The following is a 25,875-nucleotide window of genomic DNA, read 5'->3' on the forward strand; positions in this document are numbered from 1 at the left end:
ATGGGTTTTTTTCTTTTTACAGACCCTAAATTACCGTCGTTACCGCCATCGTTCCAGACAAGAATAGAGGCTAATATTTTAGATATGAATTACAGTATATCAGCAGTGGAATATGTTGATGATGAAAATAACCGAGCTGCGTTACGGATGTGGAGAAACGGAATAGAATCCGATGTCTACTTCGATTATGACAACAATCAACTCTTCTCCGTCGTTGGTAACTGTTTAATAATTTATTATTAAAAACCTGGCCACGAGTTCACAAAACACTCTTAGATTTAAGTTAAGAATTTACTCAACTCAATCGTTGTTGATTATGACAACAATCAAATTAAAAACCTGGAGCCTGTTTCACGAAATTTTAACTAAGATAAAATACAAATTTTAGTAGTTTGATTGGATAATATTAGATTGATTTTAGTGTTTAGCCAATCAAAATTTAAGTATCTACTAAAATTTGGATTTTATCTTTACTTAAGATTTCGGGAAACAGGGCCCTGGTCACGAGTTCACAAAGCATTCTCAGATTTAAGTTAAGAATTTATTCAAAATTGTTTGCCTTATTTTAACTAAAACATGGCCCTTTATAAAACTGTTTGCCTTATTTTAACTATAATATAGACGTTTCAAGTAAAATGACGTCACAATCCTTGAATAACTCGTTTATCGCCTAATATTTATAGAGAATACATGTACTGTTAGTAATTTAACGGGTGATGCAAACACAGTAATATTTGGTGGAGGAGGTGCTGCTGGTGGAATACCCCACGTCTACTCTACAGCTGGGGTTTTACATTTCGCTAAGGAACTTGGAGAGGTTATGTACTAATCTTATACTTATATATTTAGGATTATTTTAGTAAATTAGTATTCGAAATATATTTAGGGTTATTTTAGTAAATTTGTATTAAAAATATATTTAAGGTTATTTTAGTAAATTAGTATTCTAAATATATTTAGAGTTATTTTAGTAAATTAGTATTAAAAATATATTTAGGGTTATTTTAGTAAATTAGTATTCGAAATATATTTAGGGTTATTTTTAGTAAATTAGTATTCGAAATATATTTAGGGTTATTTTAGTAAATTAGTATTAGACCCCGTACTAACATATTAGGGTTATTTTAGTAAATTAGTATTAGGCCCTATACTAATGTATTTAGATCTATGTTGTAGGTGTATTTCAATATATACAGTTCCCTTAGATAGTATAAGTATGCTATATGGATTAGTGTTCTATTTATAGACGTATATGGGATCAGGAACTCTCGTGAGGGGTTTAAAGGCCAACCACTGGCAGACCTGTATGTATTGGCCTGTTGTACGTGCCAACTTCACATTAGATTATTATTTTTCTGGTGAGTACAGTTATTACAGTGGTCTACAATTTGATTAAAACACAGATCCTGTTTCGTTGTTTCTTTTTTATAGTTCATAATTTCGTTTTACTTGTCTTTACTACACTAGGATCGGGAAGAGTTGTTATATGACAGGCGCTCTAGTTGATGTGAGGAATTAGCCAATGAAACGGTCTGTTACCGCGACTTCTTAGCGTGCTTTGCACGGAACTGTGGGTAAACCCCTTGAGACGTCAACGCTGATTGATTAATCAATGTCTGACGTCATATGGTCAAAAGCCGCTCTTATGATCCCTGACGCGACTCCCCCAGTACAACTGGTCAGATCTTCGTGTAGTGTAGGCCATCGAAAGTATAAAAAAACGAAACGAAATATAGATCTGTATATGAATCAGATTGTGGTGGTTTCATTTAAGAAGTCAAACTTGCGGGATGAATAGATCAAAATCACGTGTTGAATTTGGTTGAACTGGAGTCTTGTTGGGCTTTGTAGAGTTAAATTGTAAATGGTTGGTTGGGGAGGATGAACAGAAGCTGTTTATTAAATCTAGTTTGGTTTCTGGTCTCAACTGTCAATTATTAGACATGTCATCCTGTCTATCTTATACAGGGAACCGCGGTAGCTTCGTGAGTAACGTGTTGGCTCATTAAAAGGTGGGTTCGGGGGTTTGATCCGGTATTCGTTGTGAAAGTTCCCCTTGGGATCATCAGCTCGTTATTGCTGCAGGACGAGAGCCTGTCACAAATAGCGTCATGTCGTTCGGGTGGGGCGAAAAACTGAGGTCCCGTGTACACATAATCGTGCACATAAAAGAATCTTTGCCAGTTGGATTTCGATGTAGAGTAGGCGAAAACTCTTTATTGCACGTTAAAACCCATTTAATTGCATGGAGTAAGCATCATTTTAACCAAGGTCACTTCCGGTGGACATTGGGCCTAAATTGGATATGGCTGCTACAATTCAATTAATAACAGCTGAAATGAAATGAAATGGGGTTTAATGCCCTACTGTTCTGGGCCCTGTTTCACAAAAACTTAAATCTCCTTAAATCGTCTTAAACTCAAATCCCATCCTAACTTGAGATATATGTGTTTCACAAAACCATTTTAAGCATTTTAGATAAAATCCATTAAAATAATATTGTAAGTTAAAATTGTATCTTAACTTAAAATAGTCGCGTTTCACAAAACTATTTAGGGACAATTTTAACTAAAATCAATTTTAACTTAGGATAACCGTCACCCTCTCCTAACTTAAAATCACGACATTAACAAACATTGATTAGAGTTACGTTGTGAGATCTATTGCGACATATAGATATATTTGGAATAATGATAATATTACCAATGGCCCGGGTTATATAATTTAAACATACTATCATTCACAAAAATAATTTTCATTCAATATATTTTCATTGCATGGGAAATATAGCTGCGGCCCACCCTTTTATTTTATTGTGAGACAATATAAGATATTAGATGACGCCCCAAAGTAAAACCCCAAGAACATAAAAAAACTCAAAACCCCAGTAACAAAACTTTTTTTACTATTTTATATATTACCATAATTCAAGTATAAATTATACTATTGTCAAATAATTAATAGACCAAAAAAAAACCTAAAAAAATCTAAACCCACTTCATATCTAATTTTTAAAAAAAATATCTTTGTGGGCCTACAATTGTTTAAAATGAGAGAGAGAGACAGAGAGACAGAGAGAGAGGGAGAGAGAGATGGGTTTAATGTCCAATAGACACAAACTAGGTCATTTCGGCACTAACACATGGTTCAATTTTATTTGAATAATTCGCTTGTCCGTAGGGGTCTTTAGTAGTGGGAGGAAACCGGAGAACCCGGAGAAAACCCACGAGGTTGGACGGGCGATCCTACTCCCTGCCACGTACATCCGGGGAATCGAAACCCCGTCAGTCCTATAATACTATATACGCCATATGCAAAGTATTTATGGTTTTGGGGTTTATGATGATTTATATAGGAGCCAGGGGTATTTTATATTGGAAAAAAAATCATTTTAATTTAGTAAGATAGATAGGCATTATCCAATAAGGAGTGTGGCATTTTGGCATTTTCAAATTATTTTTGAAAGGGCCCATGGGACTGTCATTTCAAATATACGCATCGGAACATTGGTTATTTCGTGTATTAGTTTAAAAGTTATTAAAAATACTTTTAATAATCGACAATACTTTAGTCTAGATTAGTCGTTTGAGTCAGAAATATCACATGTTTGTGACAATTTCGGTTATCCAAAATACCATAAAACTACGAAATTCAAGCGATTTAGTTTATCGATACGCATTATTTCCATTGAAGCTTGCGAGTAAATCAAATGCCAAGGTCACTAAAGCGACATGCAAGTTCAAGGTCAACCAACTGATACATTTCAAAACGAATAACACGCAATAAACTTATTTATTTCATCTCTGTACGACTGACTGACCATGTGTAGACATTGTTACAACGTATGAAACCCAATGTTAACTGAAATCTATTAAAATTGCATATTAAGTTACAATCGATCTTCGTAAAATGCATAAAATTTAAAATTTCAGTTTGATTTTAGTTAAAATCTATTTTAGTGATTTTAGTTTAAGTTTTTGTGAAACATGGCCCTGCTCCTACTGGGCTAATGAAGACGCTGAGTGCTGTGAAGGACATTGTGCCCGGGCAGCGGCACTACGGCCTAATCTTATATTCAATTCCACCTGCCAAGGTTCTGTTACGTGCACGTGAATGTGTACCCGGCACCTCGATTTTCCCTCCAATCTGAACGACCATACGTTGCCCCTTGCGAGGTAATAATAGCTGAAATGAAATGAAATGGGGTTTAACTTCCTACTGTTCTGCTCCGACGGGCATACTTAATACAGAGTGCTACGAGCGAAATTTTGCCTGGGCAGCGGCACTATGGCTTACTCTTATATCTAATCCCAACTACCAAGGGATGGTTTATGTGCATACACGGGACCTCGGTTTTCCGTCCCATCCAAATGACTAGACAGCTGTCCTTGTCAGGCCCGCCATCCAGCACTACTGACAAGGGGAAACCACGCCGAAAAATCGGGATGAACTTTCTCGGCTAATGCAGGGATCGAACACGCGCTCTCCAGACTAGCGAGCCAGCGTCTTATCCACTTAGTCATAATAATAGCTGAATCAACCAACTAATTATTTTGTATTGAATAGTACCTGGCTGGAATAATTCGGCGGGAGCTCCTAGTGTACCACTGCGAGCTGAGGTGACTGGTATATACACTATAATAAATGATGTAACGCAACAATTCCATCATATATATGATTATATAGATTTTAGAACCTCACCTCCAGATGATCCCAGCGTGTACGAGGTAAGTTCTTAGAGGCATTAGTTGAATGAATTTTAAAGGGGCATTATGTGAGATTAGATAAAGAGCTGAAGGTTCTCGCTATAATAGTTAAACATGCATTATGCAAGAGCAAAATCTGCTTATTACAAGTCTTTCTTTAGGCCTGAAATGTTATCTAAATTATCAATTAGACATTAATTAACTTATCCAGACCATAATAAACTCTCGATGTCAAGGCTAGCCTTCGATGTTGGCTGGATTAGATTCCTATATGCCGCTAACGGCTATTGATAATTAAATCAATAAAAGTGGATAATCGAGACTATGCTGTTTATATCAATGATTTCAGTAATGATGGCTGAGACTATGCAAAAATTTCACCCGCTTCTTTCTCGGCTCATAGTGGATCAATTTGACTGAAATTTTCAGCAAATTACCTTTACATTATCTAGTTTTTAACTATTATAGCGAGAACTGCCATCTCTTTATCTTATCTCCCATAATGTATTTTTAACACATAAATAACGTAAAGAGAATACGCTGAAAATTTCAGTTCAATTTGCTTCTCTCTGACTCGAAATATCAGCAAATGAATTTTAGGCCTAGCCTCGATCATCATTACTAAAGTCGATAGATTATCCATTTTGACGTTAAATCATTCATCACACATTCAAATCCAGTAAGTATCGCAGGCTAGCGATAGCATCGAGAGTTTATTATGATTGGGATAAGTTAATTAATGTCTAATTAATAATTTAGATAACATTTCAGGCCGAAAGAAAGACTTGCTCTTGCATAATGTATGTTTAAACAACATTAACTCATTAAAAGGCGTAGACCGGATGGGTGGGTTGGGGTAACGAGCTACAATTCAACTGAAAAGGTACAACAACTAAACTATATAATAATAAGAAGGCTATTTACTGAAGTTCTGATCGCCGTTTTCACCTGAAAATAAATTTAATGTTATGACATGTTACTTACTCTAACAGTGAGAATATTTAGAGATGTATTTTGGATGTTTTTTTAAGACTTGGTCACGTTTACAGCCAACATTTAAATGGCGGTTGTTAATTCTACTCACTAGAATAACGTGCTTAGTAATACTTGCATATTTTTGATTGGCTAGAGAATGGTAAAATGTAATTAGAATATAGGTCATAAATTCAACCAAATCGTCATATGGTAACACAGTGAGGGGGAAATGGGGTATAACGTCCACTCGACACAAACCAGGTCATTTCGGGACTAACATATGGTTCAATTTTATTCCAATAATTCGCTTGCGCGTAAGTGTCTTTAGCAGTAGGGGGGGGGGGAATCGGGGGACGCGGGGAAACCCCACAAGGTTGGACAGGCGACCATACTCGTTGTCACGTACAACCCTGGAATCGAAACCACGCCAGTGGGTTCAATGACAGACCTTATGATACATCGCGCACGTGCTAACCATTCGACCATCCAACCTCACCCATGACAACGGCGTTGACGTGACCTAGAATCATTATGTAAACAAACACAACACAGCTGTGTTATAGATTCAGTGTCCACTACTAAACATCGTATTTTTTATTCTATAGACACCGGCAGGAATATCATGTCCAGGAAGAAAGAAAGTTCGAGACATGCCTAAATTAAAATCTAAATATTATTATCGTGAAGAGATTATTTCCCCTGGAGGACAACAAATTCAACAAGCAGACGTGAGTTTAAATTTCTCAAAAAATGTATTATTTTTCGCGTTTTCCTCAACTCCTCCTCCTCCTTCTTTCAAAACAAAAACTTTATTCTTCATCCGCCTCCTCAAAAACTGCCAGTCTTCATTAGACAGGCTGAAGTTAGTACAGAAACCTTTATTCATTTCTCACAAACTTAGAATAACTAATAGGTTTGATCCAAATCGTCAAAATTCCACCGACGATTGTTCCAGATATGCTCAGTTGCAGTCAGGTCAGGCCTCGGTTTCACAAAGCATCCTCACTCAGACTTAAGTTAAGAATATACTTAACTTTTAAATAGCTTTGATCCAGAAACACAAAACCTTGCATATGGTTTCTTATTGATGTATTTGATACATTAAAACAACAAAAGTTTATAAAGGGCTATATTTTAGTTAAAAAAAGGAGATAGATTTTGAGTAAATTCTTAACTTAGTCTGAGATTGCTATGTGAACTCGGGGGCCAGGGCTTCGGGCTGACCAAGGTAGTAGCAACGACCATCGACACCCATACGTCATACAGTTCGCTATGAGGGAAATTTGGCCCGGGCAGTAATGCTATGACTTACTCTTACTTCGATTTCCAACTGTTTTTAGTCCTATCCGTCCGACTAGACACTTATCCTGCGCTGTAAAATATCTATAACTAGTTTTGGTTAATTTTAGGTCTGGTATGATTTTGATTGGCAGTTATTACGATATGATTCCAGACCCTTGGATATTTCCCCGCCATACAATAGTCTGAACCCTTATACAGAGATACATGATTACAATACGGGTAAGTCTACAAACACAGAAGCACATGATTACAATATGGGTAAGGAAAATACATGATTACACAATGAGTAAGGGAAATAAATGATTACAATACGGATAAAGGAAATACATTATTACGTTACGGGTAAGAGAAATGCACGATTACGTTAAGGGTAAGGGAAATACATGTTTACAATACTGGTAAACACATGATTACGTTACGGGTAAGGGAAATACACGATTACAATATGGGTAAGGGAAATACATGTTTACAATACTGGTAAACACATGATTACGTTACGGGTAAGGGAAATACACGATTACAATATGGGTAAGGAACATACATGATTGCAATACTGGTGACTCTAATAGTGGGGTTGGATGGCCCAATGGTTAGCTCGTGCTCGCTGTATCATAAGGCCTGTCATTGAGTCAACTGGCGTGGTTTCGAATCCCCGGTTATACGTGACAAGGAGTAGGGCCGTCTGCCCAATCCGTGGGTTTTCTCCGGGTCCTCCGGTTTCCTCCCACTGCTAAAGATCCCTGCGCGCAAGCAAATTATTGAAATCAAATTAAACCATATGTTAGTCCCGAAATGACCTAGTTTGTGTCGAGTGGACGTTAAACCCCTTTTCTTTCTCTCTCTCGATGACTCTAATGGTAATTACAAGAATACCAAACATAAACAAACCTGCGAACTAGACCCACAACAAACACATAAACCCCAAGTAATGAATAATAAACCTATATATCAAAATCAAGTTAATGAATCAGGAGAACAGTCCTAGGCGTCCACTGCATAAGAGTCCCCGCCCTGCATAATCGCACACAATGACTTATGATGAAATGAATTTCAAAATCTGGTTCTAGCATTGGTCAAATTATCCCTTTTTCCCTGATATTTTGAAATTGAACTACACTATAGATATAGCATTTTTTTTAAAAAAAGAAACTGTTGGGTTTTTTAGGTGTTGCCTATGCCATGGATAAATTGATAAAGAATTGTACGATCATGCCGATAGAAAATGGAACATGGGATTCTGCTTACAACAGTTCCAGACAATTTCTGCATATGAGGAGTCCTGGTTCACTGTTTTTCCTGGACGATTCGTATGCTTATTCCGGACAGGTAATGTTAGGTTTCCACTGTTGTACGGCGCGTTGTGATAGGATTGTTTCTATTGAGTCCATGATCTGGTACGTGCAGATACGTTCGAATACGTTTCGATACTATCAACACGATTGCTATGTTATAATCCCCCTCGCAAAACAAGTAAATTCACCTGATTCAAGCATATGGACACTTCAAATGGATTTTATCCGTGGATATCGGGTGGTCGAATTGGTTAACGCATGTGCATAGACCTTCTGTTAAACGTTAAATAGTTCACATTCGATAAAGGGTTGCAAAATACCCCTCGAAGCGTATGCCCGTCAGCAATTTTTTGTTTCTAGATATTCTAATGATCTAATATGTCTTCAATCAAACATGGGCAGTTGAATTAATACAATCTGATTAAAACATAGTTCCTATTTCGTTTCGTTTTTCATAGTTCAAACTACACTAGGATCTAAATGAGTTGTTATATAACCCACGTTCTGGATGATGTGAGGGATTGTCCAATGAAACGGTCTGTTACGGCGAGTTTTTGGCTAGAGGTGTACGGAACTATGGGTAAACCACTAGAAACCTCAACGCTAATTGATTAATCAATGGCTGATGTCATAAGGTCAAAAACTGCTCGTATGACACCTGACGCGACCTCCCACTACAACTGGTCAGATCTTCATGTGGGCCATCGAAAGTATAAAAACAAATGAAATGAAATATAGATCTGTATTTTAATCATATTGTAATATACTCTTCAAAACAAAAAGTAAGGGATATTCCGAAACAATACAAAACTGCGCTAATGCACTGCTGTTTTTATTAGAGGTAACCAGTGTATGTTAATAACCGGTCAATTGCCTACACATGAACATAAACAGTTCATATGTGCGGCTTATCTGACGGTCCCATTTCACTCGTAATGGACGTGTTTGATTTTTGTCTTAATAATGAGTAATTGCTCCACCAATTCTCAGACATTCAGCAATTCGTCGTGGCATGCTCCTAATCCACCGTCCAATCACGATTTGGGGCAATCTGACCCACTCCTCTTTCAGTGCCACGGCCAATTCTTGCAGTGTTGTCGGTTGGCGTTGACGTCTCACGATCAAATGAAACGTAACACACTAAAGCAAAGGTACGCTAAATCTTATGCAAGAACCGATAGGAAAGCAAACATGGATAGATAAACCAGCACACGGCAGTTTTCATCAACCCTTTCTTGAAGTGTCAAATTTGACAATGAACTCCTCCCACGTGTATGGCGCTATTGCGTGTCGCATGTGCAGCTCAGTGGTTCTGTTGGGGCGATAAGTTCTTCAGCTGTGAACATACTCTCAAAGCATGTCAAGTGTCCATGACTATTTATCATATCACAACCTGCATAGGTATTTGCATTTCAATATCCCATACTTTTTTGAAGAGTATATATCTGACCATATATTTTTAATTAGTGCTGTTATTGAATATGACGAGTGTCGTTAATGAATATGATTTAATATTCTTGTAGAGAAAAGCACGTGGTATAGATTGTGACGTATATACTTCAACAAGAGCAGATTTTAGCGACGGATTAAACGTATTCGAGATGTACTTCCTGAGGGTATGTAACATCTATATGTTTGTTATTGTAGGAGCGGAACAATTGGACGTTAAACCACATTTCATTTCAATTGTTTGTTTGTATAAGGTTGGCTGCTACACAAGGGCTGAAATTAAAGCAAAGCTCGAGGCGGGCGAGGGGCATATGCCTGGTGCAGTCGAAACACCACTTCCGGTTTCGGAGTTATATTACTTCCAGTTCAAGGCCCTTCCGGTGCACCGCTAGTATTTATACGAAATTATCGCAAATTTTAGCCAGGTTGTCATTATGCATTGGACTCTTGGCTAGAATAACCAGTCTTGACGTTGTCGTGTTATTGCTCTTGACTTGAATATCCAGTCGCGATAGCCGTATAATTAATGCACTTAACTCACGGCCAGTACGGCCGGTCGTGATAATCAAATAGTTAGTACACTCAACTCTCAACCAGGAAGGTGGTATGTGATAGTCGGATGGTTAGTACACTTGGCTCACGACCGTTATAGTCGAATACTTAGTACATTTCACTCACGACCAGTAAGACCGATCGTGATAGTCGTATAGTTAGTGCACTGTTATTGTAAGGTCGGTCGTGATAGTCGAATAGTTAGTACACTTCACCCACAACCAGTAATATCGGACGTGATAGTCGTATAGTTAGTACACTGGTTAGTAATGCCTGTCGTGATAGTCATATAGTTAGCACACTAGCTAGTAAGACTGGTCGTGTTAGTCGAATAGTTAGCACACTGGCTAATAAGTCTGGTCGTGATAGTTGCGTGGCTAGAACAAGAGAAATTTGAGGGAAGGTAGCTGCTGTTTAATTATGAAGTTGGAATGATAAACGCGACTACCACTTTGTTGACTATGGCAAGCAAATAGTATACATATTTTCCAGACTTTATTGCAGCATGGAGTGGGGGAAATTATGACATTCTCAACATCTAAGTACTTGATAAGGTCAACTGCAAGTTTGGTCAAAGGTCACGAGATGTAAACAGGGCTATCCCTAACCCTAGACCTAGCTCTAATGCTTTTCCCAACCCTAACCTACAATCTCGCCAACAATCACATGCCCTGACCCTATTTACATCTCAGCGACCTTGACGAAAACTGAGCTGGCTTGTATAACAAATAGATTTATCACTTAAGTACCGTGTCGACGATGAGTCCAATCCGATTCCATTCAAATTACGAACCTTCACTTAAATGTATATTTAAATGACTTCATTTTTAACAGGAAGACTGGTCCGCCATGGATAATATTGGTTTAGACACGGACACTCCAGACATTCCTATACGATTAACAATAACGGGACCAGGAGATGTAAGTAACAGATTATTTACAATATAAAATCATTTTTTAAAAATACTTACAGTAACACGGTGGTGATCTGAAGCATCTGTTGATGCCGGTTGGAATAAACGTCATGGGCTTATAAAAGGGAATAGATGTTATAGGTTTATAAAAGGCAATAGGCGTCATGGGTTTAATAAAGGGAATAGACGTCATAGGTTTATAAAAGGGAATAGGCGTCATTGGTTTATAATAGGGAATAGACGTCATAATATTATAAAAGGGAAGCCACGTCAGAGCTTTATAACAGGGGACATGCTTTATAGATTAATAAAAGGGGGCATGCTTTATAACAGGGGATATGCTTTATAGGTTTATAACAGGGGACATGCTTTATAGGTTTATAAAAGGGGATATGCTTTATAGGTTTATAAATGGGGACATGCTTTATCACTCGGTAATCCTCGGGGGATTCCGTTACTCTACATCTAGCCTCGACTGTATGACGGTAAGTGATATGTACCTACGCCAATACAATTGCAATGCGGCGCCGGTTTACTTATTAGGAAAACTTGCCGCTTTTAAAAAGAAGTTATCAAAATTGCGTCGTTCGAATCGTGTATAGAAATTTTAGTGCGAGGTTGTCCTTGTTTGAAGAAAATCGGATAAACTTGAAAGAAAAACAGCTTCAGACTTTGAAATATTTGTATGATAAAACATTCTTCAAAGGCGTCGTCATGGGCAATGCCATTGGTAATCCAGGAACTTGAAAATAGTTTCAATGGCGGACTTCGTCATACAGCCGAGGCTAGATGTAGGGTACTGGAATCTGCTGGGGTTTGCCGAGTAAAGCATAATAGGTTTATAACATGGGGGCATGTTTATAAGTTTATAAAAGATGTCTAATGAATATTATATTTTGTATTAACAGTTTGGATTTACTGTCATATATGAATTATATGATTTTGATCAAGAAACTCCAGATATACAGACAGCCTTCGATATCAGTAACTGTTATAACGACTTTGAAAAGATAGACTTTAGGATCACCTTCCCCTGTAAGTTGAAGATACTGTAAATTCAGATGTAGTGGGGAATTTGTGTCTGTGGGGGGCAACCACCCTTCCCATCCTGAATTACACTAAACCGTATTAAATAGGATATACAGAAACACAACTTCACCGGGTAGTTTAGAATTTAAATATTTCATGTCGCTAAAATTTAAATCCGCTAGATTCAGGAACAGAAGTTTAACAGGGGACACATCGTTGGGCTGGCGATTCCTTGCAAGGCCGTGTAATAAGAGAAACCACTCTGGGAAATCCCGGGGAACTGTCTTAGCCAACTCCGCAATCGAATCCGGGACCTTATGGTTATTGAGTAAGCGGCTTACCGACTGAGTCACCGTGGTTTCCGTCAATGTTTCCATATATGATCTGGAATATCGTGCCTTTACAATGGAATATCGTACCTTTACAATGGAATACCGTGCCTTTACAATGGAATATCGTACCTTTACTATGGAATATCGTACCTTTACAATGGCATACCGTGCCTTTACAATGGAATATCGTAACTTTACAATGGAATATCGTATCTTTACAATGGAATACAGTGCCATTGCAATGGAATAACGTATCTTTTCAATGGAATATCGTGCCTTTACAATGGAATATCGTGTCTTTACAATGGAATACACTAAACTGTATAATAAATATATTTCTATAAAGTCAATCCATTGACATAAGTATTACATTGTGATATTTTGTTTTATATTTTTATTATTATTAAGCCGAATATATTATCTGAATATAGAATATGATATCTGAATATAGATATCTGAATATAGAATATGATATCTGGATATAGAATGTGATATCTGAATATAGAATATGACATCTGAATATAGAATATGATATCTGTATATAGAATATGATATCTGAATATAGATAGTGATGTCTGAATATAGAATATGATATCTGAATATAGAATATAATATCTGAATATAGAATGCGATATGTTATTTTATATATAGCCAAGGCTGGTAATCTGTTATCGGAATACAGAACGATTTTCATCGACCAGGCCATATTACTGATAGCCTCATTATCTGGAGGTTTGTCACCTCTGAGAATAACTCGTACAGAGGTCCACTGGGATGACAGCAATGTTTACATGATAGGAACACTTCTCGACAAGGCGCCACCTATCGGTAAGTAGTATTGTATCTTTATGTAAAGCCATTTTATGGACACTGTTCAGGGGCCTGTTTCACGAAATTTTAACTAAGATAAAATCCAAATTTTAGTAATTTGATTGGATGATATTAGATTGGTTTTAGTGCTTAGCCAATCAAAATTGAAGTATCTGCTAAAATTTTGATTTTATCTTTAGTTAAGATTTCGTGAAACAGGCCCCTGGAATCAAGTGAAATCACTGTAAAGTAAAAGAATCTATACGACAGTATTGGACACTAACAGTCCAAAGACGTCATTTTATATATACTATTAAAAAAAAGTAGGGGATATTTGATTTTGGGGGCATAATACTAAAATATGCAAATGACTACGAAAAAAGTCACTATAGAACCTAACAGAAGAAACATTTCCAGTTACATGTGACGCCCAAACGCACCAATAGCTACCGCATGGAATGCAGGTGATGCTTGGGATCATCATGGGGGTCCAACCCAAGATTTGCACGACTCTGACTTTGAATGTTACAGTCATTGTGGCATTGAATTCCAGGGTGGAAACATCAGTTTAATTGTTTTAGTGACCAGAAAACAAATTTTGATATGCGTCGGCTTACCCAAAATGAAAGGTTACGTGCCCTTGGCATGCTACAGATCGGCACAACACAGGCGGTTGTGGCGCGGACGATGAATGTTTCTCAGTCTGTCATAAGCAGGCTATGGTCCAGATACCGTGATACACAATCTGTACAGGACAGACCACGCTCAGGTCGACCAAGGGCGACAACTCAAGCCCAGGATCGATTTATCCGTACCTTGGCCTTGAGAAATCGTGTCATCACAGCAAATCAGATCAGCGCTCGTCTTCAAACAGACACTGGTGTGAGAGTGAGTGGCCAGACGATTCGGAATCGACTGCATAGGGGTGATCCCTTGTTTGAGAGATCATCACATTCAGGCAAGACGTCGTTGGTGTAGGGATCGTCAACACTGGGATAATCGACGCTGGAGCAATGTGATGTTTTCAGATGAGTCAAGGTTCACTGTTGATTTTTTGGACAGACGTAGGAGGGTGTGGCGTCGTCGAAACGAGCGCTTCCAAGACGTTAACGTCATCAGACATGATCGATTTGGGGGTGGTTCTGTTATGGTGTGGGGAGGCATCACTGTTGCTGGAAGAACGGCTTTACATGTTGTTGCAGGGTGTGTTACAGGCCAGTACTACCGGGACAACATCTTGGCAGTCCATGTTGTGCCGTTCGCACGACGTCATGGCCGCCGTTTCATCTTCCAGGATGACAACGCAAGATGTCACAGGGCCAGGATCGTTACAGGTTACCTCCAACAACAGAACATCACCACAATACCTTGGCCAGCACTGAGTCCCGACCTCTCCCCCATCGAGCATGTATGGGACATGCTTGGACAGAGGTTACGTCAACGTCAACAACGTCCTGCCAATGTCCAAGAACTTGCTGCTGCGTTGCAACAGGAATGGGACAATCTGGACCAAAATGACCTCAGACGTCACATTAGGAGTATGCAACGTCGGATCAATGCTTGTTTGGCAAACAGAGGAGGATTTACCCGTTACTGACTTGGTTGTGATGCTGTGGTAACTTTGCTGTTTGACCCCGGGTATCATTTTACCCTTATAATGGTCAGTCTGTGCCTTACTTAGTCTAACGATCATTTGGAATAAATCGATGAATGTGAACTTCATTTCATTTTGTCATTTGTTTCTTCGTCAGTTTCATTAGGTGACTTTAATAACACTTAAAAATCAAATATCCCCTACTTTTTTTGAATAGTATACATTATGTGTGTTAGTCAGTTAAAATTGTTAGTAATGTGAGTGAAATACCTTTATGTGTAACATGGACGGGAAATCTTCCTTTGTTCTTTTCGTTGCATAAGCAGATTGTTTTCCCTCTTGTAGATTGGGTGGAGCTTAACCGTGCAATAACTAGACATGTTCAATGTTATTGCACACTTTTGCTGGTTTACACTAGTTTTAGTAGAAATCATATAGAGAAGTGGGGTGGGTTTTCCGTGCAATAACAATAAGCATGTTGAGCAGTTGTCAATGTAACAAGTCATTTATAACACGTTTCCTTCGTTAACAGGTTTAACCCCTCGGCCTCTCATGGTTAAACCTGTTAACTCATGAAAGCCGCGCTATAAATATAACTCAACGTCCGCTTACTGAAGTGATATCGCAGACAAATTATTAGTAATCAGACTGCATACATTTAGTGGGTGTTGTGTCACTAGGGTGTTAAAACTGTGACTATTGAATGATATACACCACTACTGTCCAGGTGTGTGTATTCAATAATGATGGGTGTTATAAATAGTCACGCGTTTACACCAGTAGTGACATCTTTTACAGCTAGTTAATACACCTGTCTGTTAATTAATGACAGCTGTATAATTTCTAACCACTTTCTATACATACTAAACATTATTTTAGAATAATGACCACTTACATGATTTAATGACAAAAATTGTCATTACTAATAGGTCCAGGTTCATAAGTCAATGGCGTTAGCTTACCAGTGAATGGAGATTTAACTTTTGTGAATCAATTGGGATAATGAAAAAGGGGACACGGCATGCTACGATGTACATTTTGCACGATTAGCAACGCCTCGGCCTTATCTAATTTCGGTTTTCAACTATCGAGGGATCTTTAATCTGCCAATCGTATGCACGAGACTCGATGTTTTTCATGCCATTCGAAGGAGTAGGCTAGGTCCCACGTCCCCTTGACTGATTTCTTTGTACCCGCGCTTACCCCCCCCCCCCCCCCCTCTCTCTCTCTCTCTCTCTCTCCCTCTCTCTCTCTCTCTTAACCATGTAGTATATATTTTATTTCAGCTAAGTACGTCAAAATGCCCAGTAAAGTTGCACCGTTTAAGAATGCTCTGACGTTACAAGGTGTAACTGATCCAACTTCGTGTGCTGAACAATGTGATAGTGTTGATACGTTTACATGTAACAGTTTTGATATATGTGCTGGCAAACAAGTGTGTACTTTAAGTAAAGATTATAATTCAGATGGAGTAAAACTCAGTGATAGTCTGGAATGCGATCATTACACACGTAAGTTGTCGATTTTTTTCTGTTGGTTAGAAACACCCAGGGCCCTTATTCACGAAAACTTAAACTAAGATAAAATCGAAGTTTTAAGAAATACTGCAATTCGATTGGCTGATGAGTAAAATCAATTTGCATATATCCAATGAAGTTGCAGTATTTCTTAAAATTTCGGTTGTAACTTAGTTTAAGTTTTCGTGAATAAGGGCCCGGGCCATCTGTATATATACAATCCAATCTGATTAAAACACGGATCCTATTTCGTTTCGTTTTTTATAGTTCAAAATTTCGTTTTACTTGTCTCTATTACAGTAGGGTCTGGAAAAGCTGTTATATAACCCGCGCTCTGGCTGATGTGAGGTATTAGCCAATGAAACGGTCTGTTACGGCGAGTTCTACGCGTGTGATGCACGGAACCGTGGGTATCCTACTAGAAACATCAACGCTTACCCCTGGCGCGACCTTCCACTACAACCGGTCATATCTTCACGCAGTAGAGGCCATCGAAAGTATAAAAAAACGAAACGAAATATAGACCTGGGCCCTGTGTCACGAAATTTTAACTAAAGATAAAATCCAAATTTTAGTAGATACTGTCTTCAATTTTGATTGGCTAAGCACTAAAATCAATGTAATATTATCCAATCAAATTACTAAAATTTGGATTTTATCTTAGTTAAAATTTCGTGAAATAGGCCCCTGTTTTTTAATCAGATTGTATACAATCAATCTCATATTTCCACAGAAATGAAATGAAATGGGGGTTTAACGTCCTACTATTCTGCTCCGACTGGGTTATTGGAGACGGGCATATGTCACACAGTGAACTATTGGGGAAATTGTGCCCGGACAGCGGTACTGCTGCCTACTCTTGTTTTGAATTCCGACTGCTAGGGGATCTTGTATGTGCAACCCAAAGTGTACACGGAATGACAATACATTGTTCCTTGTCGTGCTCCTTTCCTGCATCGCTGACAAGTTGAAGGGGGGGGGGGGGTCTGCACGCAGAAAAATCCCGATGAACTTTCTTGTTCCGCGGAGGGATCGAACACGGGACCTTCAGGTTAGCGAGTGCACGTCTTGCTCACCGAGCCACCGTGGCTCCTCATATTTCCACAGAAAAGCGAGTTCACTCGATACAAACTAGGTCATTTCGAGGCTAACACATGGTTCATTTTTTTCAATAATTCGCTTGCACGCAGAGTTCTTTAACAGTGACAGGAAACCATTGGATTCGATGAAAACCTGCGAGGTTGGCCAGTCAACCCCACTCGCTGTCACGTACAAGCGGGGAATCGAAACCACGCCAGATCTTATGATTTTACGTGCACAGGTGTGTATTGTTTGCATTATATTCTACAGGAGTTGTCGGCGGAAGAGTTGATAAAGAGATAGCCTTGAACGATGCATGGATTGTTTTAACAGACCAGGTTGTAAAAGGAACCTTTCAAGTAACTCTGAATCTTGATGATGGTTCGGTAAGTTCATTTTTCTGATTTACATGTAAAAACTTTGACAGTCAAAGCCTTTCATGTAACACTGAATCCTGATGATGGTTCGGTAAGTTCATTTCTCTGATTTACATGTAAAAAATCTGACAGTCAAAGGCTTTCGCTGATTTCGAGGAATTGTTTGGATCGTGGGTTTTTATTGGTATGTTGACCTGTCAGGATCGGCGCATTACTGAACGTGTCCGGTAAAGAAATATCTTCAGACCCAGGCGAAGTGGCGCAAAACCATTTAAACATATTACAACAGAAGGAAAATATTGGTGTAATATTAATTCGACTGTCCATGTTTGATTGAAGGCTATAATCACAATCACTTTAGTGGGTGAAGATCGATTGTTGCTGATTTCAACCTTCGGCATTGTCAAAGGTCGGTTCCCATTCATCAGACGTAGCGCCTGCGCGGTGGACAGTTGAATGATAAGAGGTAGGGCCACTGTCCGGACACGCTTCTCCTCCTCGCTTTGTAACGTTATTCTTCACATAAACGAAATCTTGTGTTGACGAGACATTATTTCATCATTCAATTTGATGGAGCGAAGAACTAATTAGGACCGGAAGTAGATTGTTGAACGCGTATAGTAGTATGCGTAAATATGGCGGTCATATTGTTGTGCAAATAAAAAAAAATATAACTATCGAGTTTTGTTTGTTTTAGTATTTGAATATGTTTGATTTTTTGTTGTTGTAGAAACAAGTGTTAAAGGGTTCAGATATAACATCAGATGTTTTAAGAAATCCTAACAGAGTAGCATCAAGTAAGTTATTTACCTTTTAAACCTTTTCTTCGATCTACCATTAAGCCACTATTGGCTTGTTGACCACCTTGATTACTTCTGGCATTGATATGGCACCATTTTCATTATAAATACAATGCGGTCTACAATACTTTCTAGGGCGGGGGCGGGGGCGGGGGCGTGGGCGGGGGGGGGGGGGGGTAGGATGGCCTTTTGGTCTATAGTGTCACGCTACGACCTCTAGTTGACCGGTCACATCTGGCTTGCGGTTGCGGTTGTGGTTTCGATCCCTGGTGTTAGCGTATGTGGCTTGGAGATAGGGGCGCCTTCTCAACCTCGTGAGTTTACTCCGGGTACTCCGGTTTCCTCCCACAGGAAAGACCCCTGCGTGTGCGCTAAGATAATGAAAATAAAAAAAAGACAACTTGTCTGCGATATCACCTTCGGTGGAAGCGGACGTTAAACACTAAGAACAACAAAATATTTTCTACACCAAGCGGATAGTGAGAGAAAGAGAGTTTAACGCCCACTCAACACAAACTAGGTCATTTCGAGACTAACATGGTTCAATTTTATTTCAATAATCGCTTGGGCGTAGGGAGGAAACCTGGGGCCTAGGCGAATGCCAATGAGATTGGACAGGCGACCCTACTCCTTGTCACGTACAACCGGGGAATCGAAACCACGCCACTTGACTCAATGACAGACATTATGGTACAGCGCGCAAGCGGATTATTGAAATAAAATTGAACCATCTGTTAGTCCCGAAATGACATAGTTTGTGTCGAATGGACGTTAAACCCCATTCGCTCTCTCTATCCCAGTCAGTGCAGAAAAATGGGATGTTAAACTCCAATCATTTTAACTCATTTCATTTCGTCAAAAGTTTTTTTTTCTTGCCAACAACGGAATCGAACCCAGTACCTCATGGGTAGTGAGTTAGCGCCATAACCACCAGTCACCCTGGTTGGCGCCATACCCACTAGCCACCGTTGTTAGTGCAATATCCACCAGCCACCGTGGTTAGCGCCATACCCACCAGTCACCGTGGTTAGCGCCATACCCACCAGCCACCGTGGTTTTCCATCTCGATTATAAGTTATTGTTAGACACATGATAGCAGTGTACAGATGTGTGTTGACATATCAAACCTACCAAAAATAGAAAATAACATATATACCCTTAAACCTTTCCAGAACCAAGACTGTGTGATTCTAGTGGTCCTCTAGGACAAACACCGAGGTCCCATGTACATTTTGGAAGGGGAGCCACGTGGCTAAGTGGGTAAGACGCTGGCTCGTTAGCCTGGAGGTCGGGAGTTCGATCCCTGCATTGGCCGAGAAAGTTCATCGGTATTTTCCGGACGTGGTTTCCACTTGTCAGTGGCGGAGGGGCTGGCAAGGGCAGCTGTCTAGTCGTTTGGGTGGGACGAAAATCCGAGATCCTGTGTATGCACGTAAAAGATCCCTTGGCAGTTGGAATTCGATATAAGAGTAGGCCATAGTGCCACTGCCGGGGCAAAATCAAAATGTCCCTCATAGCACACTTTAGGGCGTATGCTCGTCTTCATTAGCCCAGTCGGAGCAGAACAGTAGGACGTTAAACCCCATTTCATTTCATTTTCATTTTTCACATTTTCATTTTCACATGGCGAGTAAACTGAAACGCCACTGTCCGGGCAAAATTCTCCTCATAACACACTGTATGGCATAATGCCAGTCTTCCATAGTCCTGTTGCCTTGGTGTAGAAACGCAGAGCCGACATTTCATGAATAACATGTATTTCTGTATGTATAGTGGTCACCCAAATGATCAGCAGCTAACTATTGATAATATACTGTTCAATTATTAAGCTCCATTCCATGTTCCATTTTATTTCCTTTACAGAAACAGCCCTACAACATTTCAGTGGACAGGCCAACAAGCAAGTGAATGGATTTGATGATTTGATTTTAACAGGAACATCTATAGATGACTGCGCTAACGAATGTTTAGGCGAGATCGTGTTTTCCTGTCAATCATTCGAGTATTGTTATGATACGGGCTATTGTGTAATGAGTCACACCCACCCGGATGAACGGCCTGATTTAATAATTGCCAGTGATCATTGTGATCTTTATACTAGTAAGTTCTATATATGCTTCAAATTTCTTCAGGGTGGTGCAGTGAGTGAGGGGGGGGGGGGGCGCTAATTTGTCATATTTCCCAAATACTCAGTTCCCAAACACTACCACTTGGGAATTTGTTCAAACACAACTAGATACAAAACATATTCACATGCCCGCACTTCGGCATTAATCGTACGAAAAATATCGCAAAACCAGGAAAAAGATGAAAAACTAGATGATGTAAAGGGAATATGCTGAAAATTTCAGTCAAATTGCTTCTCTCCAAGCCGAGAAAATCTTATTTTATAAATCTTTGTAGTCTCCATTGTCATTGTTAGCGCTGTCACGATAAGTAACAAAGTCTCGATTGTCCAATTTTGCGTTTAATTATCTACGGACGTTGAACAGCAGATCGGATTTAAATCCATTGAAAATCGGACAGATAAGATGGCATCGAGAATAGGCAAATTTATTTAGCTCTTGCAAAATGTATGTTTAACACCATCATCATTACTTATTAAACGCATTAACTCATAAAAATCCGTCATTTGCCGTATTTCTGTTTGGGGATGGGGGCGGTATTTTGGTACCTAAAATGTTGTATTGATCCAGTGAAAACTCCTGCAAGTGGACGTGAAAAGATAATTTGTAGTCCAACTCTAGCGTGTTCGCTAATCTACCATTCTGATTAAAATACAGATCCTATTTCGTTCCGTTTTTATAGTTCAAAATTTCGTTTTACTTGTCGTTACTACACTAGGACCTGGAAGAGTTGTTATATACAATACAAAACTGCGGAAATGCACTACTGTTTTTATTAGAGGTAACCAGTGTATGTTAATAACAGGCCAATTGCCTACACATGAACATAAACAGTTCACATGGGCGGCTTATCTGACAGCCCCATTTCACTCGCAAAGAGATACACCGTCAAAAGTGAAAATGGACGTTTTTGATTTTTGTCTTAATAATGATTAATTGCTCCACCAATCCTCAGACATTCAGCAATTCGTTGTGGCATGCTCTTGACTGTGGGTAAACCACTAGAAACATCAATGCTGATTGATTAATCAATGTCTGACGTAATAGGGTCAAAAGCCGCTCGAATGACCCCTGATGCGACCTCCCACTATAACTAGTCAGATCTTCATGTAGTAGAGGCCATCTAAGGTTTAAAAAATAACGAAACGAGATATAGATATTTCAATCAGGTTGCTAATCTACCAAATTGATTCATTGACAGGGTCCTACACAGCCAAATTCACCGAGACGCCCGGCACAACCGTTCTATCCTCTTCAGACACGATCTACCAGAACATCAACTCGGACAACCAGTGTGCTAGATTATGTGTAGATTATAATGAGTTTGATTGTAAATCGTTTGATTATTGTCCAAACATTAACACATGTTTTCTGGGCAGGAAGCACGTGTTTGATGTTCCTAAATCAAATATTCAAGAAGATCCGCAGTGTAACCATTACTCAAGTATTTAGAACTTTTATTCTTTATTATTGTTATGGTTACTGTTATTATTGTTATTATTATTTGAGAGAGCCACGGTGGTTCAGTGAGTAAGACACCCACTCACTAACCTGGGGGTCGCGTTCTCGGCGTTGGCAGAACGAGTTCCTCCGCATTTTCAAAGGTGGTTTCCCGCTTGTCAGTGATGTAGGACGGAGGGCGTCAAAAAAACCGAGATCTGGTTACACGTAAATCAACTAATGACATTTCCAACAAAGTGAGAGAGAGAGATAGGGAGAGAGAGAGAGAGAGAGAGAGAAAAGAAATGGGGTTTAACGTCCACTCGACACAAACTAGGTCATTTCGGGACTAACATAGGATTCAATTTTATTTCAATAATTCGCTTGCGCGTAGGGGTCTTTTGCAGTAGGAGGAAACCGGGGGATCCGGAGAAAACCCACGAGGTTGGAAAGGCGACCCTACTCCGTGTCACGTACAACTGGGGAATCGAAACCACGCTAGTTGACTCAATGACAGACCTTATGATACAACGCGCACGCTCTAACCACTCGGCCATCCAACCCCCGTCCAACAAAGTACAACGTTTTATATTATTTATTTCAGGAAACTATGCCGATGATTTTAAACTAAAAGCACACAAGGAGATAGCTCTACGAGATAATCGTGTGATAGAAGGTGTCAGTGCTGAACAGTGTGCTAAAATGTGTGTAGAAGAGGAGTCGTTTTCGTGCGCTAGTTTTGATTACTGTGGCAACATGACGGAGTGTCGCCTTAGTGACGCCGCCATGTCTGATATTGGTCAGGTGACCATAGAAGCGTCCACATTTTGTGAAGTTTACATACGTATGTTTTTGTTTATTTATCTATTTGCGTTTGGGAAATTTTTGGGAGGTTTCCACTTGTCAATTGTGCAGGAAGTAATAACACCTAGTCGGTCGGATGAGACCAGAAAACGAGATCCCGTGTAGACGTGGCATGCATGTACAAAAACAATTGGCAGTTGCTTTTCGATGAGGTGAAGACAGAAAACGCAACAATGCATCCCGTATGCACGTCTTTATCTCAATTGGTGCAGAAAAGAAGGACGTTAAACCCCATTTCATTTCGCCTTTGTTTTTATTTTTTTTATTTTATCCAAGCGACCCGTCAATGCTTAATTTGTTTGATACCATATAGTCCCATTCTTTTAGCTATCGTTTGACGTATGCTTATAAGATTGATTGACTGATTTAAAGACGTTGACTAGCTAACCTGAAGGTACCGTGTTTGATCCCTGCGTTGGCCGAGAAAAGTTCATCCGAATTGTTCGATGTGGTTCCGCATTGTCAGTGCTGCAGGCAGAGGGCCTGGCTATGGAGAACGTATAGTCGTTCGAATGGGACGAAACGTCTAGGTACCGCGTACACATTGACGTATACGTAAACGAACCCTTGTCAGTTGGAATTCGATAAAAGATTAGGTCGCAGCGCCGCTGGGCGACCAAGCTAGCGTAGACTTGTCTTCATTCGCTCAGTCGGAGCATAACAGTAGGATGTTAAACCCCACTTCATTTCATTTCGAAAATCTTTTATGTACTTCGGGCCTCTCTATGGGTCTTTATTCGGCCCCGCAGGCCTACGTTAAACCTCATTTTATTTCATTTCATTTCATCTCATCTCATTTTTATTTCATTTTATTTCATTTCGATGCAGGACGTAGGGCGTGACAAGAAAAGTTGTCTAGTCGTTCGGACGGGACGATAAACCGAGGTCCCGTGTACACATTGGCGTGCACGTAAAAGATCCCTTGACAGTTGGAATTCGATATAGGCTAAGAGTAGGCCGTAGTGCCGCTGCCCGGGCAAAATTTCCCTCATAGCACACTGTATGGCGTATGCCCGTCTTCATTAGCCCAGCATAGGAGCAGAACAGTAGGACGTTAAACCCCATTTCATTTCATTTCATATTTCATTTCGTTTCGTTTCGTTTCATTTCATTTATTTGTGTGTCTTTCAACAGGTTCGTATTATCCAGATGGATCAGTTTATACTAAACCTGTTGCTAGTGGTTACTCATCAGGTAATATAATATAATCATCAATTTTAACTAGTTTCCATCAAACTGGGGAGGGGTGAAAACAAAATGTTCTATCTAGTGCAGTGCTAACTACTATTTAAAGATGAATTGGTATATAAATAGGTAGTGCACGTCAAAGAATCCCATATCTGATTGGAAGTCACGGTGGCTCAGTGAATAAGACATTGGCTCGCTAACCTGGAGGTCCCGTCTTCGATCCTTGCGTTGGCCGAGACAGTTCATCGTGATTTTCCGGCATATCATCCTCCCGTTGTTAGTGATGCAGGACGGAGGGCCTTGCAAGGGACAAAGTATATAGTCTTTCAGGTGGGACGAAAAAGAACCCTTGGCAGTTGGTATTATATAGATATAAGAGTATGCCGTAGTGTTGTCCCGTTGTCCGGGTAAAAATTCCATCATAGTATAAAGGCCGAAGTATTGTGCCCACAAAATTGCAAATGGAGTCAAATTCCTTTCCGGAACGATCTCATATTTCTTCAGTGTGGCGTCCCATTGACGCCGGTGCAGTGGGCCTAGTGACTATTAGCATCAAGTTGTTCGGGCGAAACCCCGAGTTCCTGTGTACACGAAACATTGACTGATGGAATTCAGCGAAGAGTATATTCATATATCCGTTTAGTACAGACAACCATATTTTAATTCATTTCTCGCATATTGTATAATTTCAGGTGCCATGGGAGGTCTAGGATTCGCCATGTTGGTTTTAGGGGCGTTGTTGGCTGTGGGTATATATGTAGCAATCGGTAAATACCAGGGAAAATCTCTGGATTCTATGACCATTTCCTTTAAAAACATGGAAAACTCAGATTAACTCGGAGAATTTCAGTATCTACTTTCATTTTACATTTTTATATTGTTGTTGATTTGAGATCTCTGCCGCTAGACCACGTGTCATCGGATGCATGACGATTTAGATACAATTTTATCCACAAGTTTTTGCAAAACATAAGAAATACGTGGAAAGTTCATATTGTATTTAGATTCGATTGTTTTGTTTATCTGACAGCGGATGATTTGTCATCAAGTTTTGTCTACCGATATGTTAGTGTTCAGTGGTGTTTGTTTAATTGTTTGGTTTATTTGTTTGTTATATTTGTAAGTATATAATTATGTACTTTATAATGTTACACACAGACATGTAATAAATTATAATCACTGTAAATATAAATTCTAATTATTGTAGATATCTTTTTTTACATTATAATTCGTTCGTTTTATAAAGTAGGGGTGGTCTCGTAATTATTATTCAGTCCTTCTTCAAAAGCGTTGTGCATATAAATTATGTTCGATCATTCTATAAACGTGTTGGACATCTAAGTTATATTTTGATTCCGCTATAAAAGTGTAGGACCTCTAAATTATAATTCGGTCTTTCTATAAAAGAGTGGGGCCTCTTAATTATATAATTTGGTCCTTCTATGAAACCACAGTGCCTCTAAATTATAATTAGATCCTTCTATAAAAAATGTGGGACCTCTAAATTATAATTTAATAATTATAATTT

General features: G+C 39.2%; 1 protein-coding gene across 1 annotated transcript; it reads left to right on the forward strand.

The window, feature by feature from the left end:
- LOC126818106 (uncharacterized) lies at positions 1 to 25,474 on the forward strand. The gene is made up of 19 exons (XM_056100322.1): positions 1 to 138; positions 686 to 817; positions 1,247 to 1,358; positions 4,567 to 4,727; positions 6,287 to 6,409; positions 7,091 to 7,202; positions 8,149 to 8,309; positions 9,799 to 9,891; positions 11,111 to 11,197; positions 12,099 to 12,225; positions 13,203 to 13,379; positions 16,242 to 16,466; positions 17,823 to 17,938; positions 18,660 to 18,726; positions 20,593 to 20,829; positions 22,057 to 22,299; positions 22,900 to 23,139; positions 24,294 to 24,353; positions 25,040 to 25,474. Exons 1-19 carry the CDS (start codon positions 1 to 3, stop codon positions 25,180 to 25,182), a joined length of 2,754 nt encoding a protein of 917 aa, XP_055956297.1. The 3' UTR covers positions 25,183 to 25,474.
- Positions 25,475 to 25,875: the final 401 nt, after the last annotated feature.

The sequence above is a fragment of the Patella vulgata genome, chromosome 4 (genome assembly GCF_932274485.2).
Source record: "Patella vulgata chromosome 4, xgPatVulg1.2, whole genome shotgun sequence".
Lineage (NCBI taxonomy): Eukaryota > Metazoa > Mollusca > Gastropoda > Patellidae > Patella > Patella vulgata.

Bases quoted from the DNA above. Each gene is read 5' to 3' on its own strand.
- LOC126818106 (XM_056100322.1), top strand. From the start codon at position 1: ATGGGTTTTTTTCTTTTTACAGACCCTAAATTACCGTCGTTACCGCCA. The intron at 8,310-9,798 runs GTAATGTTAGGT...ATATTCTTGTAG, and splicing joins CGTATGCTTATTCCGGACAG to AGAAAAGCACGTGGTATAGA. The intron at 12,226-13,202 runs GTAAGTTGAAGA...TTTTATATATAG, and splicing joins CTTTAGGATCACCTTCCCCT to CCAAGGCTGGTAATCTGTTA.